The sequence below is a fragment of the Canis lupus genome, chromosome 18 (assembly GCF_048164855.1).
Source record: "Canis lupus baileyi chromosome 18, mCanLup2.hap1, whole genome shotgun sequence".
In the NCBI taxonomy this organism is placed as follows: Eukaryota; Metazoa; Chordata; class Mammalia; order Carnivora; family Canidae; genus Canis; species Canis lupus.
The window spans coordinates 16,699,546-16,718,033 of NC_132855.1; the positions used below are offsets into that span (position 1 = coordinate 16,699,546).

At 38.3% G+C, this 18,488-nt stretch overlaps 1 protein-coding gene across 12 annotated transcripts in view; it reads left to right on the forward strand.

The window, feature by feature from the left end:
- Positions 1 to 18,488, forward strand: part of PDE1C (phosphodiesterase 1C) — a 491,380-nt gene that overhangs the window by 389,228 nt on the left and 83,664 nt on the right. For all 12 annotated transcript variants that reach the window (XM_072783564.1, XM_072783562.1, XM_072783563.1 and 9 more), the window contains 5 exons: positions 1,480 to 1,662; positions 2,659 to 2,725; positions 7,128 to 7,244; positions 9,204 to 9,344; positions 18,241 to 18,341. In XM_072783564.1, the coding sequence (XP_072639665.1) occupies positions 1,480 to 1,662; positions 2,659 to 2,725; positions 7,128 to 7,244; positions 9,204 to 9,344; positions 18,241 to 18,341 (609 nt within the window). The remainder of the gene's footprint in view (positions 1 to 1,479; positions 1,663 to 2,658; positions 2,726 to 7,127; positions 7,245 to 9,203; positions 9,345 to 18,240; positions 18,342 to 18,488) is intronic.

Below are 18,488 nucleotides of genomic sequence, written 5' to 3' on the forward strand. Positions count from 1 at the left end.
GAAGTGATGGTAAAGCATTTATTCTCTTAAATTCCCACAATTCCTTCTTTAATCTTAACCGTTACCGATTTTCTTCATAGACTTTTCCCACCTGAATTATCCAAAGGTATGAAAGCACTTCCCATCACCAAATGCATTTGAAAGTAGCAAGATAGCTTTTCTTTTGAAAAATGTTGACGTGGTGAATTTGAAAGGCTTTTCTTCTCTTTCCTAATTCAGACAGTTTCCTCTATTAGCCTTAACTCTCTTTGCCAGATTCCAATCTGAAAGGATTTCCTAGTAACCCAAGAATTTTGCATGTGGCTTAGTTTTTGGTGACATGCTTGTTTCCTAATTTAAGGAAATTTGATATAATAGTTACTTCCAAATGTTACATTTTTCTCTCCTGCCCCCCAAATTGATTGTCTAAAGGGAAAATAAAACCTTTTTATAAAAAAAACTCTTTTTATTGACACCTGTTTACACTGCTTATTTTTAGTAGGACTTAATATAAGTATAAAAGACAATTTTATTTTAACTTATTACTATTTATATTCTCTTCTGGTGGGCTGACCTATGAATAAGTTTCAAACATCAGTTAAACACATCTTGCAGATAACTTATACCACTGAGCTCAAATAAAGAACTACATTATGTGGAAATTTTGCTTGAATTTAGAATTTCTGTTTCTGTAATATTCTATCAAATTAGAAAGAATATAGGTTGACATCATTTGGATTTATTAATCCAGAAGGCTGGGTTGATGTGGTTTGGGTAATATTTTACAAAGTATTTCTTTTTCTCTTTCAAATTAAAATTTGTTCTCTTTAAAAAATATTTTTATTTTGTCTTAAATTTATTTTTATTAAAGATTTATTTATAACTGATGTATAACCTTGTGTAACTTAGTTGTACAATGTATTGATTTAATGTACTTATATATTGTAGTATGATTACCATCAGTGCATCAGCTAACACCTCTATCATGCCACAGAATCGTCATTATTTTTTTTGTAGTGGGAGCAATTAACTTTGAAGTTTGTGATGCTGTATTGTTGTCCATAGCAAAGTCTTTATGTTCTTTCTTTTTTTAAACACAAAATAGTGCCACATGGTCCCTCTGTGAAATAAACCTCCCTGTGAATGCATTTTTAAATGGAAGATTTAGATCCCATTCAAATTCCACAAACCTAGGAATGAAGATACTGAGTCCTCCTTCCTGAAGTGGTCCTGAGACCCGTAGCCTGAGATGGAGTATATTTGACTTTCTCTGATCTCTTTGTTTCTTTGTACAGTATGGTAGAGAGAACTATCCTGAAACAGAGTGGTGAGCTTTTGCAAGCCTTACCAAAAGAGTGCTGAATTTTTTGTGGCCATTTTTATTTGGTCTCTTTGTACCTGTGTGTGCAGGTGGGGTGGAGAGAAGGAGCAGCTGTTTTGAACAGAGAGCTCTAACTTCCGATTTAAACTCAGTGTCCTGGTTGTGTTTCTTGCGTTCAGGCGACTCCTGGATACAGAGGATGAACTCAGTGACATTCAGTCAGATGCAGTGCCTTCTGAGGTCCGAGACTGGCTGGCCTCCACCTTCACGAGGCAGATGGGGATGATGCTCAGAAGGAGTGAGGAGAAGCCACGGTTCAAGAGCATCGTCCACGCAGTACAGGCTGGGATATTTGTGGAGAGGTAAAGATAGCTGTCATTCAGTGACCAAAGCAGCAAAAGGGACACCAGTCTACAATAACTGGAAGCTATGCTCTGATTAATTTTGGTATCCTTATAAAGACAGAAAATTCTGGTGGAAACAGTCTTGAACGAGGGGTTGCCAAAACATATCTATTTAGTCTCTGTACCATCATTAAGACAAGCTTTTGCCTTTGCTCAGCATTCTTTTCATTAACTAGAAAAGATTTGGTTTAAGTCCAGTCTCCCGATTTTTAAAAGGGGCATCATCTAATCCATCATCCTTTGACATATGTGGATAATGTCTGCATTTGGAATAGGTCAGGTATGCCTTGTGGTTGTTGACTTGGAGTGGTGGGGGGACAGTTCATTTAGAGGCTTTGAATTCCCCATGATGCTTTCCAATTTTGTTAACCATTTTGCTCCTTAATTAAATTGCCCCCTTCCCCAGAATAGATTCCAGAAATTGATTTATTCTTCCTACAATCCTTAATGCACAAATCAATTTATTCTTCCCATAATCCTTATGGCACATTCACAGGTTTTAGAAATACCACATTCAGTTCAAAGTTCACCTGGGACATTTTTCTTCTTGTTTTTGACAGTTCTAAAGAACAAGCTCTTCCAAATGGGTTGCCCATAGGAGTTCCTCACTTAGGTTAAAGTGCCACTTTGCATACTGTCTATGTGGAACTATAATTCACTTCTGGCAGAAGAAGTGACCCATTTTAATAATTGAATTTCCAATCGGGGGCACATAAATTAATTTTTGTTTGTTTCCAATGATTCATGTATCTGGGATTGCTTTAATTTCTTCCAAATTTAACCCATTTTTAGGCCACTTGAATGACTATGAAAATGATTATAAAAAATTGTTATGTTTCTTGGTTCCACTGGATGACATGACTCATTGTTTGTCAGTACTTAGTATAAGTCTGTGGCCTGCTAAGTCTCCTTCCCAAGATATAATATTGTATTTTCCCTGTCTGACTTTGCCAGAATGTATAGACGGACATCAAACATGGTTGGACTGAGCTACCCACCGGCTGTTATTGAAGCATTAAAGGTAAAACCAATGAAAAGGTCTTATGGTGTACATGGTATCCTATAGAAAGTACAGTTACATTTATTGTTTGAAACTAAGAGGCTTTCATTTATAGTTCACTTATAGGTTTCCCAGTCATTCCTGACTTACTTCTTTTGTTATTTTTTACTTATCTGTTCTTACAGTAACATTTTACTCCGTGAATGTTTATCCCCCAGAATGTATATATCCTACTCTTTATCCAAGACTCACTGAGCCTGAAAGTTCCATGGGAAGTTGTACAGGTGTTTGAGTTTAAATGAGCTAAATCTTGTAGAATTATTCCCAATCAGGCAAGCTCTTAGAATTGTATAGAATAGAATAAATAGAATAGAAGAGCCTCAAACTGGATGTATTCCTCTTAGGTATGTGTCAATTCAGATCCACTGGCTTGAGGCTGTCCTGGCTGTGCTAAAGCGGCTTTGGCTTCCAGATTTGAGGGTGGGGCTGTGCTAAGGGCCAGGATCACTAGGTCTGTTGACATTGCATGGTGTCTATACATGGAATTGTGCCATCCATTTGCTCAGGGACATCCTAGCATATTATCATGTGTGCATGTTTAAGATTTATTTATTAATTTGAAAACCAGAGAGAGAGAGAGAGAGCACATAAGCCGGAGGGGTGGAAGGAGAGGGAGAGAGAATCTCAAAAAGACTCTCTGCTAAGCAGAGAGCCCATGAGGCTCAATCCTTACAACCCTGAGATCATGACCTGAGCTGACACCAAGAGCAGAAGCTTAACCGACTGCCCAACCCAGACATCCCATTCTGACTATTGTTAAGTCTGTTGTCTTTCTCTGAAACCTGAAACATATATTACCTGATGATATTTTCAGAAGGTAACTTAAATTACTTACTGATGGAATCAGAGATGGGACCATTCCATGATCAACTTAATGTCAAGAAAGCCTTTTAGAGCCATTTTGATTATATATATCCATCTTTTTCTCTCACCTCAAAGACATTCACTAATTGAATTTGTGAGACCCTATATTCAGATTCTCAGTTGTCCATTTTCTGTTTCTTAACTCATCCTAAGAACAGGAAAGATACTCAAGAAGGGTATAGCAAGAAGGCACATGTTTCCTCTTAACCCTCTTCAGTGCCCCACTCTCGCCCCAGAACCTAGGGCACCAGTATAATTTACAGCCACATTTCACATGTAATCAGTGAAATCACTGCATGAGATCTGATGTTTCATAACACCCACTAGGAAGCTGCATTGATTTTTATAACTGAACCTGAAACATTCAATTAAACTCAAAGGACATTAAAAGAATCCTTGATCTTTAATGCCTTCCCTTACCATAAACATAAATACAGGTGATTATACCAGTATTAAGAAATTTATAAAAATATTTCTTCCAGATTGGAACATCTTTCCTATGCAAAATAACTGAAGAAAATGTGGAACAACTTGGGATGTGCATGGACTGTTATTTTATGCTTAGAGAAAAGTCATTCTCAGATGCACACATGTTATCTTTCTGAGGAGAAAGGAACCAGAATGATTCAGACGATGAATAAGTGCTAACTCTCCAAATTGCTATCCTTCTGCACACGTACTGCTGACAATGTGCAGAAGGGTAAAGCTCCACTTTCTCTTGATCCTGTGCCCTGTTTACTGGGGAAGTTCAGGATCTTTTACAATATAATGCTTTCCCCCCTCCCTAGACTTGGTTTTATCTAAAGTGGATTGAAAGTGAATTGGTGGGATCAGACAAATTTTTTTTTTTTTTACTTTTTTAAGTAGTACCTGTTAAAAAAGGTTATTTCTATTTCACTGCCAGTAGTTTATATGGAATCACCATTGTCTTTTTCTGTTATTGGAAACTTCCCCAAAGACTGAGAGAATACAATCCAATAAAATAACCATCATGCCACAGTCATGTTAACCTTTGTGATTAATGTAAGGAAATGGCATGAAATCACATATAATTAAGAGAATAATTAACTACCACCAGTCTCTAAATTTGAAATATATGTCACACTTTTGTTCTTTTAATTTTTTCTGTTCAATATATGCTAGCTTCTGATTTGGGAATTTCTAGTCTTTTTAGGTGGGGTTATTGAAATTATAGAAGTGTGCTGTTGTTTAGAAGGTATCTGTTGTGTATCTTAGGAGGAGACACCCCGGGTAGACTCCAGCTTTAAAAGTGGGAGGAAATGAGGAAGTTCAGGCTTCCATTACGTTAGACTGATAGGAAGTTCATGAAGTTTTTCCCCAGGAATGGGCCTTCAGCCAACTTTGGTAAGAGAGGAAAAATGGCTTTGGACAGTTACATAAGACGCTTGGTAAAAATGGAGATTTTAGGTTGCAGGCCAGGATTCTGCAAGTCCCTCAGCTGAGAATCAGCATTTTTTTTTCCTGAGTACCTCAAGTGTTTCTGAAGAACATTAAAATTTGAGAATCACAGCTAAGGCCCTTTTAAAAATGAGTAGCGGGAGAGAACATCCAGCTGACCATTCACACTCATCCTCCTGTTTGTCTAAGTCCTAATACTCAGAATAAATCATGACTTCTTACTGTGATCATTTCTCTATTTTCAGTGATAGCCTTTCTCTTTTTTATTCATTCTGGAGAATAAGATTAAAAATTGCAAACATGACAAAATGTTTTCTCACCTATTGAGTTGTCAGGGGACTTTTCCTCAGGGTTAATGGATATCATGACAATGTCAATTATAGTAGCTAAGGCGAAGCTTTAGGTCTTGGGTTAATCTCAAATGGCCCCACTATCTATGGCCTAGGCCCTATTGGGGTATTTAGAGCATGAGGTCTGTGTCACAGCATATATATACATTGAGTTTACAATGCCATCTGTTGGCAGTAATATTATCGCTAGAAGTGTCAATGAGGTTATCACCTGGTTCTCCTACCAGTTGGTATTAGACACTTCATTTCATCTTTCTGAGGTTGCCCTGTATAAAAGTAGGGAAAGTAACACCTATTTCTACTGTTGTGAGTTGACAAATATATAAACACTTCTCACTGTGCCTGGCACAGAAACTGTGCTCGATACTTGTAACTATTTCTTTAGTTGTTATAATGGAGGAGAAATTTTAGAAGGTTGAAGTGAAGTTATGACTGAGTGTCAACTGAAACAATACAGTTGAAACCCTTTTGGAAAAGTTTGGTTTTCTCTATATACAATTCAGTTTTCCCGTGCCTGGACATCCATGAGAGAGACCCTTAATGACCTTGAGATGATCTTTGGTGGTTGGGATGTTTGAAAAGGGACAGGATCAGGATAGATGGATGAGGTTGGAATGCATTGAGCCACTCAGACCAGCAGTTCCAGACAGCTAGCATCTCTTCCCAGGAACCATCTGACTTTGCCTGGACCCAGTGCAGTCTCACACGTGTCCTTAGTCTCATGCTTACAACAGTACACTTTCTTTAACTACTGAAAGTGAAACTCTTGACACAAGAAACCAAATGACTGTTGCTGTAACTATTGCTTAAAGACACCTCTGTTTAACACATCCACAAGTAGCTGGTTATAAGTCAAGGAGACATCAGACAATGTTTATGTGTATTTTGGTGGCTATAGACAAAAAGGCTTTAAACTTCAAGAATGTTATGTGAGGAGTGTGTTCAGCTTAGTTCTTGCTTTTACTTTTTTAGTAAAGTGACTTACAGATTTGAGCACTAGGTTCTCAGATCAGTGATTTCAGAAGTGGTAGCATTTTTCTGTTTTGTGAAATGAAGGCTCTCTCTGTGGTTTTAGCTCAGCAATTTGAATTGAAGGGACATATTATTTGTATTCTGTATCATATTTGTTTCTGAATACATTTAAGTGGGTTAACATTCTCAGCTGTGGACTAAGAGGAAGTCAGTACGTAATAGTAAGGGACTGGGAAGAAGTTTGGAGTAGGGAAGCACCCTAGCTTGTCATGAAGTGAAATAATCAATTGCAATTCAGCAGTGGTAGGGGGACAGGCTTGATGAAAAGAGCCTGAGCTTAGGTATCTGTTGACCGTGTTTGTGTCCTGGCCCCACTTGAGTCCCTAGCACTTCACTTGTGATGGTACTTAGGAAAATTAACTTGTTATCTCATCTGTAAGAGGTGACTAATAATACCTACCCCTTAGAGTTGTTTTCAGGGTACATTATATATTTATCACTGATCACAATGCCTAGCATATGATAGGCACTCAATAAATTACGGCTATTGTTTTAAGTAGTAAGACTATTTCATTATTTTATCAGTAAGTGCTATGCAGGTCTGGCAAGTTGAGAGAAGTTTGAGGGCAGAAATGGTGTTAGAGACTGGGCTATGAAATCCTGGGTGAGGGTGGAAGGGTGATTTCCAAGCGGGGAAACTGGTAACTATGCAAGTGGCTTTGGACTAATGCATTCTTTCTCTCTACTCGGCCACACAGGATGTGGACAAGTGGTCCTTTGATGTCTTTTCCCTCAATGAGGCCAGTGGGGATCATGCTCTGAAATTCATTTTCTATGAATTACTCACACGTTATGATCTGATCAGCCGTTTCAAGGTCAGTGCCTACTCTTAAACAATGCATGCATTTGTCTATCCTTCCATGACCTTTGGGCTAAGACCAAGGGAATCCTTTGAATATACACTGAAAACTGCTATGAGTGACTTAGGAAGCATCATCCAGAGAGCTGCTGCCCTTGGCTCCCTGGTGGTGGGAACTTTGACTTAAGCCCTTGCCGGGTGGGGCTCATAGCAGGTGAGAGGCCAGAAGCACACTGTGTGATCCCAGTCTTCTTGGAAGTACAGCCCACAGTGCGGACTAGCAGGACTCTCCTATGGCTCTGCCCACAGATCTCCTATCAGCCTGATCTCATGTACTGAGACCACTGCTGGTGCGGAGACAGTAATGGAGACAGTGTGCATCTGCTGTCTCTGCAAACTTTTTTTCCCACTACTTGGCTCAAATTCAGACAAATGCTCTCACTTATCATCCGTGACAGATCATTGGTATTTCCCAGCCATTCGTGCTTCAAATTAATTCTTCATCTTTAAGTAAAGAGCATGAATTGTTTCTAGCTTTCAATCCCTTCTGCTTTCTAATACCATGGACTCTAGAGGTCAGGCCAGATTCTCCAGGGAATCTGTGCATTCATCTGGCAACATCTATCATATCTCTCGTCATATTGATGAGCGTCTGGAAAATGCAGGGTATTGTGAATATAACGTATTGATTTCTGTAGACAGCACAGTTCTTTATCACTTTCCTAAGGACTATGGGGGCATATTTTTACATAGCCATAAATGCTTTATGGCAATGGTTCTTAATTTCTTTGTGTCAGAAATCTGCCTGAAAATCTGATGGATGCTCAGGACCCTTTCCAGAGAATAAAGCTCTTGTGCATGTACACATACCTTTACATAGCATTTCAGTGGCTCATGGACCTCTCATGAACAGCCCAAAGAACCTGGGCTTATTGGATATTCATTTTTGAAAATGATAATTAACTAATCTCTGACATATAAGAAGCAATATTTAAGTTTTAAAAAACCCATAGATGGTAAATATGGAAGGATGTGGTTAAGGAAGAACATGTTATAGACTCTCATGAAACATTAATATACAGTGTTTTCCTTATTTTTTTTTCTTCCTACCATGATTATTAATCTCCTGGAACACATACTCTCTCTTTTTCCCCTAGTGTTGTATTTGATAATTAGCCCTTAGCCAAGGAATTAATCCAGAAAAGAAATCCAGTGAATGTTTTCAGGGTCCCCTTCTCTTGTACAGATATTTTACAGTTGTTCTTTATTTTCTGCCACATAGAGAAAGAAGATATATATATATTATACATATTTGAGACAGAAAAGGAATTAAACTAGTAGTAAATGTTATTCCAAATGGCAATGCAACAATAATAAATTGCCAAGTAATCGACATAAGAACGCATTTGGTTTCTGTTCTCATATATAACGGGATATCACATGTTTTGTTTTGTTTTGTTTTTTTCCATGTGTCCAGTGCATACAATCACTCCTTCTAAAGGGCACAGTTTTTGGGAAGTGGAAGCTTGTATTTGTTTTGCAATCAATTTATACCTTACAACATTTAGGTAATTTATGTTTTTCCACAAAATAAATGAGATATGCTACACAGTATGGATCCATTTATTTCTCAAGAAATAAAAGACTTGAACATTTGCTTGAGAAATAGATGAACACATACCTTTCTGCCCTAACTGCTTTTGAGATGATTCTGTTTCATTCTCCTGGGGTTCTGGACTGAAAACAACAACAACAAAAAATGTATAGGGCAGATTGTTCTTGAACCAAGGACTTCCTGTGAGATTTTAAAATAATCTGATGATTTCTTCAGTAATTCTCACTAATCTTGTAAAGTTCCTATTTCTTCATGTGGTATGTTATGTTTCCAGAAAGCAGCAGCTCAAGTGCCTTAGATTTCTGCTTCCTCACTTAGTTATCAAATCACTGGCTACTTAACCTTACTGCTCTCTTCCAGATCCCCATTTCTGCACTTGTCTCATTTGTGGAGGCCCTGGAAGTGGGATACAGCAAACATAAAAATCCTTACCACAATTTAATGCATGCCGCCGATGTTACACAGACTGTGCATTACCTCCTTTATAAGACAGGAGTAGCGGTAAGTACCGATATGAACTCTTAGATTACACAAAAAGATGTGATGACTGTTTTTATTAGAGGCTGTTCCTATTCTGTTGAGGTTGAGTCCACAAGAAGTGCATTGATGCATGGCCTTTCTGCTCCCCAGGAATTGCCTAATCAATCACCAAGGGTCTTGGGGTTCCTAATTGCCTCTGATACTTTTTCCATCCTGGACTTGAAATAAATATGTGGTAGTGACTTGCATCTTTATTAGTCTATGGCCAAATTAAAGATAATTTCTAGAACTAAATATGTATTTCCAGGTATGGAGAGTGGTATTATCAACCTCTTGCTATAGTCCAACACAATGCTATCCATGCATACTGAAATCGTATCAAGTATGCCTGACAACCACATTCCACAAAGTTAGCTTTTGGTTTAAACCATTAGATCTTTTTCACAAGGATTGCAGTTAATCTCATCCTATTTATGTGTGTGCAATTCATTTGACCTAAAGGGCAATCTTTACTTCTAATCATTTGAAATTTTTCTTACTTGTTTTGACCCAACATTTCAGCTCTTTAGATGTTTTTGAGTCTGTGTTCTGTGATCCATTGTATGAACTGGCATCCATTGTTTAACTTGGTTATCTGTGCCTTTTCCCTCTTTGCCTTGATGAAAGCTATTACTTTTACAAGATACAGCTATTAGTGACAAATAGCTAGGTCTCTGTGTTAAGTCTCTATGACTTTTTCCTTTGAAATCTTCAGAGTTGACATCAAGGTAGACATTGTTTGGCTATGATTATTAATTAGCCCATAAACTGAACACATTTGTTATTTTTTTCCTCTAGGGCATGTTGAAAGACTTTGTCTAATATCTTACTGAATTAAAAATGGAACACAGTGGGAGGAGTGTTCCACTGGAGTGAGATAGAGTGGGATATAAATCCTTGAGTAATTACTTATTAGATTTAGTGACCTATGATAAATCACCTAAATCTCTGAGTCAGGATTTCCTCATTTTTAAAATGATGAAAAATATTCTTTCTTGTAGAAATACTGTGGTAGTTAGGAATAAACTATCAAAAATATGAAGTGCTCTGTCTGCCTCCTGAAGGAAACTCAATAGTTAGGAATTGTCGTTAGTAAAACTTTGTTGGATTTCCCTGAAACCTCTCAACAATTCTCAGTTTTTCCTTATTGTAAAGCAGCCTTCTTAAAAATATTATTTTAAAAAGCAATAATTTTTTAAATTCTAGAAAAACTATCAAGGGGACCTGTTCAATGTGGTAAACAATTTTTCCAGGAGCAGATTTAGTTAATGGTAATGCCATGAAAGCATGGAGCAAAACAGGGATGGCCACACTAGTGTTGCTATTGAGCATTTTTTCTGGAGTGCTCAGCCAACACAATGTAGTGTCTTAAAAAGTTGTGGAAGTATTCTGTGAAAATAATTTGACCATCTCTTTTTTAAAAAGCAATAAAATCAATTATAGATTATTAGGTCAAATGAAAGGCCTAAATTGGATGTAGATAAAATAGCTGTCCTAGGGGCTCTGCAGTGAGTCCTGCCATAGTTGAGAGTTTAAAAAGAATGTAAAGAGGAGTGCATGGGTGGCTCAGTTGGTTAAGCATCTGCCTTTGGCTCAGGTTATAATCCTGAGATCCTAGGATTGAGCCTCATGTTGCGCTCCCTGCTCCTCAGAGAGTCTGCTCCACTCCTCCCTCTGCCACTCCCCCTGCTTGTGTATGCTCTCTCTCAAATAAATAAATAAAATCTTGAAATAAAATAAGATAAAATAAAGGTAAAGAATTAGAGCCAACAAGAGTAACTAAAATGGAGTGGTCAGTGACATTGGAATAAAAACCAAGAGAGTGTGGAGTCATGGAAACCAAGGAAAGTAAGCGCTTCACAAGAGAATAGTGAATTGTATGGGACATGCCAAAATATCAGGTAGGATGAGAATAGACAAGTGACCACTGCCTTTCGCAACATGGAAGTCATTAGTGCCCTTGACATGAGTGGTCTCAGTGCTTTGGTGAGGATGGAGCACTCACTAGAGTATAATGAGGAAAGAGTTCAGGTGAGAAGGTAAGGACACATCTATAGCCAACAACATTACAGGGAAAGTGATTCAGTTCAAAAATGTTCTGGCAACTATTGTTCATTTGGGAAAGAAAAAGAATGTTTTTGTTCCACTTTACATCAGTTACCAAATATGGGACAAATGGGTTAAAATTTGATCATATTAGAAGAAAATTTGAGAATGTTTATTTCTTACATAAACCTCAAGACACAAAAGTTACATAAAATATTGATTAAACTGAGTATATTAGAATTAAAAACTGTAGGATAAAAAGAATCACCGTAATGCTGTAAGTACTGAAGGAAAATAGCAAGGATTAAGATCTGGATTATATAAAAGAATCGACGAGAAAGTGACACATATTCAGTAGAAAAGGAGGAGGAAACCCATTCACAGAGTTAAGATTGCCCCATTATAAAGTCTCTGTCCTAGGTGGAATTTTGTCACCCCTTGCCCCCAGTTTATATTGTCAAAAGTCCTAATCTCTAGTGAGATTAAGATTGCAGACATGCACACGCATGGAGGAAAGACCATGTGAGGACACAGGACAATGACCATCTGCAACCTGGGAAGAGGGTTCTCACCGGAAACCAGCCCTGCCAATACCCTGATCTAGGACTTTAGCCTCCGGAACTGTGAGAAAATGAAGTTCTTTGGTTTAAACCGCCTAGTCGGTGACATTTTGTTATGGTGGCCCAAGCAAACAAGTAGAGGAGCTGAGCTAAGATTTGATCCCAGGACTGACTTCTGATGCCGTGCATTTAAAAATTTAGCCGTACTTCTACAGTGCCTGTGGGGGGGAAAAAAAGAGATCCCCTGATATTCTGATAACTCAGTATCCTCATGTGCTACTAGAAAGTATCATATCATGGTAAGGATCAACATAGATGTGTAGATGTGCTTTCGACTCATCTATTCAATATATGTTTTGTTAGTACCTGCTGTATACAGTGTCCTATGGAGATATAAAAGTGAATCATACACAGCTTTTTTAGCCCTCAAAAATTCCCGAGTATTTATGCTAATGGAAGTTATCATTAACACAAATGTTATATTATAGCAGCCAATGATCATGATGTACCGCGTGCTGTTCTTAAATGAGCTCATTTGCCATTGAATTTTCATTATCAATTCAGGCCATATTCAGAATCATTCTTAAATATAGAAACTACTTCCCACCCACTCTCTCTTGGAAATGCAGCTCAAAACAAACCTCTTTCATTGCAAGTGTACAGAAACAGTGGAGAGCATTCTCCACTGATGAATGGAGAACATATTGTTACTCTAACCTTTCATTACAAACCAAGAGGGGGAAATGCTTTAAATCATTTCAGTTTTATAAACTGTAAGACACATAGGGAATCAAAACATCCAATTGATAAAGTGATGTCTGGGCTTCAACATCAACAGTATTACTCATTGTAATCTATTTATACTACTCATTATTGCATTACTTAGCCGCCAAGAATATGCTTGAATCCTTTTGGAATTATTTTGCCCACTTTTAAGGGAAAAATCTTTGAACAGAATTAGACTGAAAAGTTGTTGATTGAATAAATTTGAATCAGACTCTGAGCTCCAGTCAAATTGTGATTTAGGTCAAAAGATTCCAACATCCAAAGCCATCCGTTGGCCCCTTTCATTGCTTTTGTCAAGCAAGTGCCATTAATTTTCCTTTTGTGTATTCTTTTTTTAGAAGTGAGAGGCTATGTATCTTGTTCTTTTGGTCATAAATGCCATCATTATATTTATATGGGAAACACTAAATGGCTAAAGAGTGCTAAATAGGGGCACCTGGGTGGCTCAGTAGTTGAGTGTCTGCCTTTGGCTCAGCTCATTATCCTGGGATCCTGGGATCCTGGGATCAAGTCCTGCATTAGGCTCCCCACAGGGAGCCTGCTTTTCCCTCTGCCTATGTCTCTGCCTCTCTCTCTGTGTCTCTCCTGAATAAATAAATAAAATCTTTATAAAAAATAGTGTTAAATAATTTTATTAGTGTTTGTGGTCAGCAGAATTTTGGACCCCATGATCTTTGCCCTCTTTTGTAACACTTTCTAATGTTACATTCGATGACAAAACACTAATAAATTAGTGAAGGTTACTAATCAGAGGTCCATAGAATAGAGAGGTGAACCTGGATTCCCTAGGTGGAAATCTGGACCATATTAAAATATGAAGCCTTGAGGGGCACCTGGGTGGCTCAGTTGGTTAAGCATCTGCCTTCAGCTCAGATCATGATTCCAGCGTCCTTGGATGGAAACCCAAATCAGGCTCCATGCTCAGTGGGGAGTCTGCTTCTCCCACTCCCTCTTCCCCTCCTCTCCCTCCCAGGCTCATGCTTTCTCTCTCTCTCAAAGAAATAAATAAAATCTTTTAAAAAAATGAAACCTGATTTCCCTCAAAACTTCTCATCTCTGTCTCTATTTATGATGTCACCCATCATTTTTTTGTTTTGTTTCGTTTTGCACTTTTGTCACTCAGGCTAGGAATGTTAGGATCATCTTTAATTCATTCTTCTCCTTGACTGAGACCTCTTCCTCCCTCCTGCATTCAGTTAATTGCTAACCCATATGGATTCTTCCTCCAAATTGTCTATACGTCCTATAAGGACTTTCCATCCAAAAGTACTGCTCTTAAAAAAACAAACAAACAAACAAACAAAACCCCCCCAAAACACAAAGGTACTGCTCTTATTTCTCCCCCTCAGTGGCATGCTGACCATGTTACTTTTGCATGTAAACTTTATTGCCTCTTGGATCTGGTTTGTGTTCCTCCCTGTAGCCTCTAATGCCTGACACTACAGGGCTCTAATTAGCTCTAACTGCTTCTCCAGTAAAGGGAATCATTTCCTTACTCATGATGAATCATCTTTTGACACTGGGATTGGCTCCTGTGTTCATTTTTCTGGAAATGCACACTTCCATTTCTTGTTCTGTCCAACCTTCACGGCCCCTGGGTGAAGATATTTATCTTCTCTTTTTCTCTTTCTTTTTTTCTTTCTCTCTCTTTTTCTCTTCTTCCCTTCCTCCCTGGCTCCCTCCTTTACTTCCTCCTTTCCTCTCTACTTCTCTTTTTTCTTCCCTCCCTCTTTCCTTACTTCCTTCCTTTTGTGCCAGATACCATCTGTCCTTTCTTCTTATCCTCAAACAACAGAACTGATTTCTAAGTATCCACAGGGTTTTTTGAAAAGCAAGGTGTTAAGATGACTTTTAAAAGGCTATGGTTTTATTTTTTGTTATTTGCTTATTTAAATCATTTGTTGAAGGCCCTGGATGGCTCAGTGGTTGAGTGTCTGCCTTGGGCTCAGGGTGTGATCCTGGGGCTCTGGGATCAAGTCCTGCATCATGCTTCCTACAGGGAGCCTGCTTCTCCTTCTGCCTATGTCTCTGCTCTCTCTGTGTCTCTCATGAATAAATAAATAAAATCTTTAAAAATAAATCATTTGTTGATTTTGGTTTATTAAAAGTGGGTTATATGTAAGATAGGATCTTGTTGGTGTGTTTGGGTAAAAGGGAGAAGTTACTGTGAGAACCATGATTATGTAGTTATTTAGACACCTGTAGTCTAGGTTGATGCCCTATGATTCAGATTTATTTAGATGGTATATTGGCTCTCAGTCATAATCCTTTTATTGATAGACTTACTGATCTATTTCACATTAGAAAAAATATCTACATTTTTATTTATTTATTTTTCCATGAGTTTAAATCCTCGAAGGGTACAGCATAACATGAGTTCTGTTTCCAAAGGCCTTAGCAGGAAGGTTGCTTTGGGATCTGGCATGAATCATGTCACTGTTTCCATGAGTATAAGGTACATTTCCTCAGACTACTCTGGTTTTGTTGGGTTTGCCACCAGGAGTCATCTTTCCGTTGTACTCGTGAGTACTGTCTTGCCTAGACAGAATTCTGTGTCATCTCGAGTATAAACACCTTCAGTTTTAGGAAGAGCTATGTGCTTGCAGAGATCCTACTTATAGCCAACAGGAAAAGCCTTGTACTATAGTGTTCCAGACATATTTGTCATTTTAGAAGTTCTGTTCCAAGCATGGCTCGACTAGCTCCAAGGTAGCCTCATAATCTTATTTTAAAATGTTAACTTTGCATGAGTTTGGAGAAAGAGATATATTGGTCGGGGGGAAGTGGGAGTAGGTAGAGGTAGTCAAGTCTGATGGGTGGTGCCAGGGTACAGGGAAGGAAAAGAAAGACATTGCCAAAATGAGAATGATATCAAGAACATGTGTGTAAAACATGCATGGAAAATATAAAGAAAAATATAAAATTTGACTTCTAATTTTATGCAAAATGAAGTAAACACATGAACCATGACCAAAAGGAAGTGTGAGAAAGATTGAGCGGGAACTCTCGAGGGTATTCACATGACTAGCTGTGTGACCTTGGCTTAGTTACCAAACCTTTCCCAGCTTCAAGTTTCTCATCTAGTACCTACCCTTGTGGAGTTGTGTGTCTGGCATGAGTTTCTATGTGCAAAATGCCTGGAGTAGCTTCTGACACAACATGAGGCCCCATAGACACTAATCGCGTTAAGAAAGCCCTTCACTGCTTCCAGGGTAGGCTTTATATCTTCAGTTTACTTGCAGATCTTAATTATCCTAAACTGGCATTTCATTTTGTTGGTTTTTCATCTTAGTCTGCTTTTTTCTTTATGTCTTCCTGTTTCCGATAGATCAGCTTGTATTTTTGAGGTGCGATATCAGAGGTGCCAAAAAGTTTCCTGACATCTAATGCTGAATTCTACTAGAAATAATTTTCAGAAGTATGGGGTTTTTTACCCTGAGTTATCACTATGCTTATTCTTTTCCTTACTGTAGAGTCTTTTTTCTTTTCTATCGGTTGTTATGTAGTTTATTTATTTTGCTTTTAGTGATCCTTAAAAAGGCAGTATTTCTCAGGAAATTTTCAAGATGAATATTAAAATTAGTAGTTAATTTTAAAAAGTTAAGGTGGGAATTATAAAAATGTATGTGTCCATTCTTTTTTTTAAAATTTTTTTAAAGCTTTTATTTATTCATGACAGCAGAGAGAGAGAGAGAGAGCGAGAGAGAGTGAGAGAGAGGCAGAGACACAGGCAGAGGGAGAAGCAGGCTCCATGCAGGGAGCCCAATGTGGGACTCGATCCCGGGTCTCCAGGATCATGCCCTGGGGCCGAAGGGGGCGCTAAACCACTGGGCCACCTGGGCTCCCCCCCGCCCCCGTATGTGTCCATTCTTAATCATTTTCTACTAACTTAAGTCAATTTTTTAAAAATTTTATTTATTTATTCATGAGAGACAGAGAGAGGCAGAGAAGCTGGCTCCCTGTGGAGGCCTGATGTGGGACTCAATCCCAGGACCCCAGGATTATGACCTAAGCCAAAGACAGATGCTCAACCATTGAGTCACCCAGGTGCCCCCAAATTAAATATATTCTATTCACTAATCTTTAATTCTGACCTCTTTAATTTCTGAATTCTGCTGATTTGGGTACTCATATCAGTCTTCCTTTAACCCTGACCCTATCTAAAAATTTTAGTTTTGTTTCTTCAAAGTGAAATGTGAACTTAAAGATACTCATAAAGCAAACTGAGTGCAGAATTGATCTACATTTTTATAATTATTTTATTCTGTTTCACACTCACCATACCTGTTTTGACAACAGCCTCGTAGTGACTGTCCAAATCATTGAACTTAGATTCTTTTTTAAAATTTATTAATATTTATTTATTTTTTTAATAATAAATTTATTTTTATTGGTGTTCAATTTGCCAATATACAGAATATCACCCAGTGCTCATCCCGTCAAGTGCCCCCCTCAGTGCCTTCTATAGGCGAACAGCTCCACTTTCGTGTTTGTATTTCATTGGTTTTATGTCATATTTAGTTACATAACTATAATAACAAGTGCAACTTGCCAAAACAGTCTTTTTTCCAGAACTGTTTTTATTCCAAAACAGTGTTTGGAATAAACCACACTGGAACTTGTAAGTATCACTTCAACTGGTAACAAAAGTGAGCTGAGGGTCCCAAAGGTTGGGCTAGCAGTCATGGATGTTTGGTCATGTGGGCATTGAGTAGTATGGTTTACAGGAAGGTTGGGAGGCATCAATGAATCTATAGTTATGGAAGAGGAAGTCAGTTATGGAAACTTTAAACATGCAGTGGTTCTCAAATACTAGCATACATCAGAATTATCTGGATTGCTTGGTAAAACACAGATTGGTGGTAAAATCCAGAGGTTCTGATTTGGTGGGATTGAGGTGGGATTTGCATTTTTGACAAGCTGCCAGGTGACGCTACCTCTGCTGATCCAGGGAACACAATCTGAGAACCTTGAACTACAGCCAGTTTTGGTGGTGTGGATGGGGGTGGTCTTTTCAGACATCAGCATGCATAAGGCAGAAGGCCAGGTGTCATCTTCCCATGTGTCTACTTACCCACTCTCTAGTAGATAGACATTAGGTTTTCTCTTATGCTTAGTTCTTGGTATTGTGTTGAAATTCTTAATTTTTTTCTTTGTCTATGTAGGAATTTACTTGGAATTTGGGAACGAATACAATGAGGGTTTTTAAAGTCTTCATGTTTCTTGTTTTTTGCTTCCTTGAAAAAAAAAAATGAAACTATTAGTTCACTTTTTCAACCTTGCTGGGCGTGCTACTTCCAAATCACATGCCCCCCAGCCTCCTCCTAGGGAGAAAAAAAAAATCCATCCGTCAGAAAATGTGTGTTTGGCAATAGCGCACCAGCTGCAGGGTGGAAAGGCAACGACGTGCGTGTGTTTTCAGCAAGCTGAGGACTTTCTCTGAGAAAGAAACAGATTATCTGATTGCCCTGCAATCTCCCTTTCAGAACTGGCTGACAGAACTGGAGATCTTTGCTATAATCTTCTCAGCTGCCATCCACGACTATGAGCACACCGGAACCACCAACAATTTCCACATTCAGACACGGTGAGGATGTTGGATGTTTGGAGAGGAGGCAGGAGGGGTCAGGCGTAGAGTTTTAGAAGTCAGAAAGGTGTTAGCTGTCTTTCTTTTGCATGGTTACTCTATTTTGCATTTCTGAAGAAAGGAACTTTTCGACAAGAGATCAGCCTG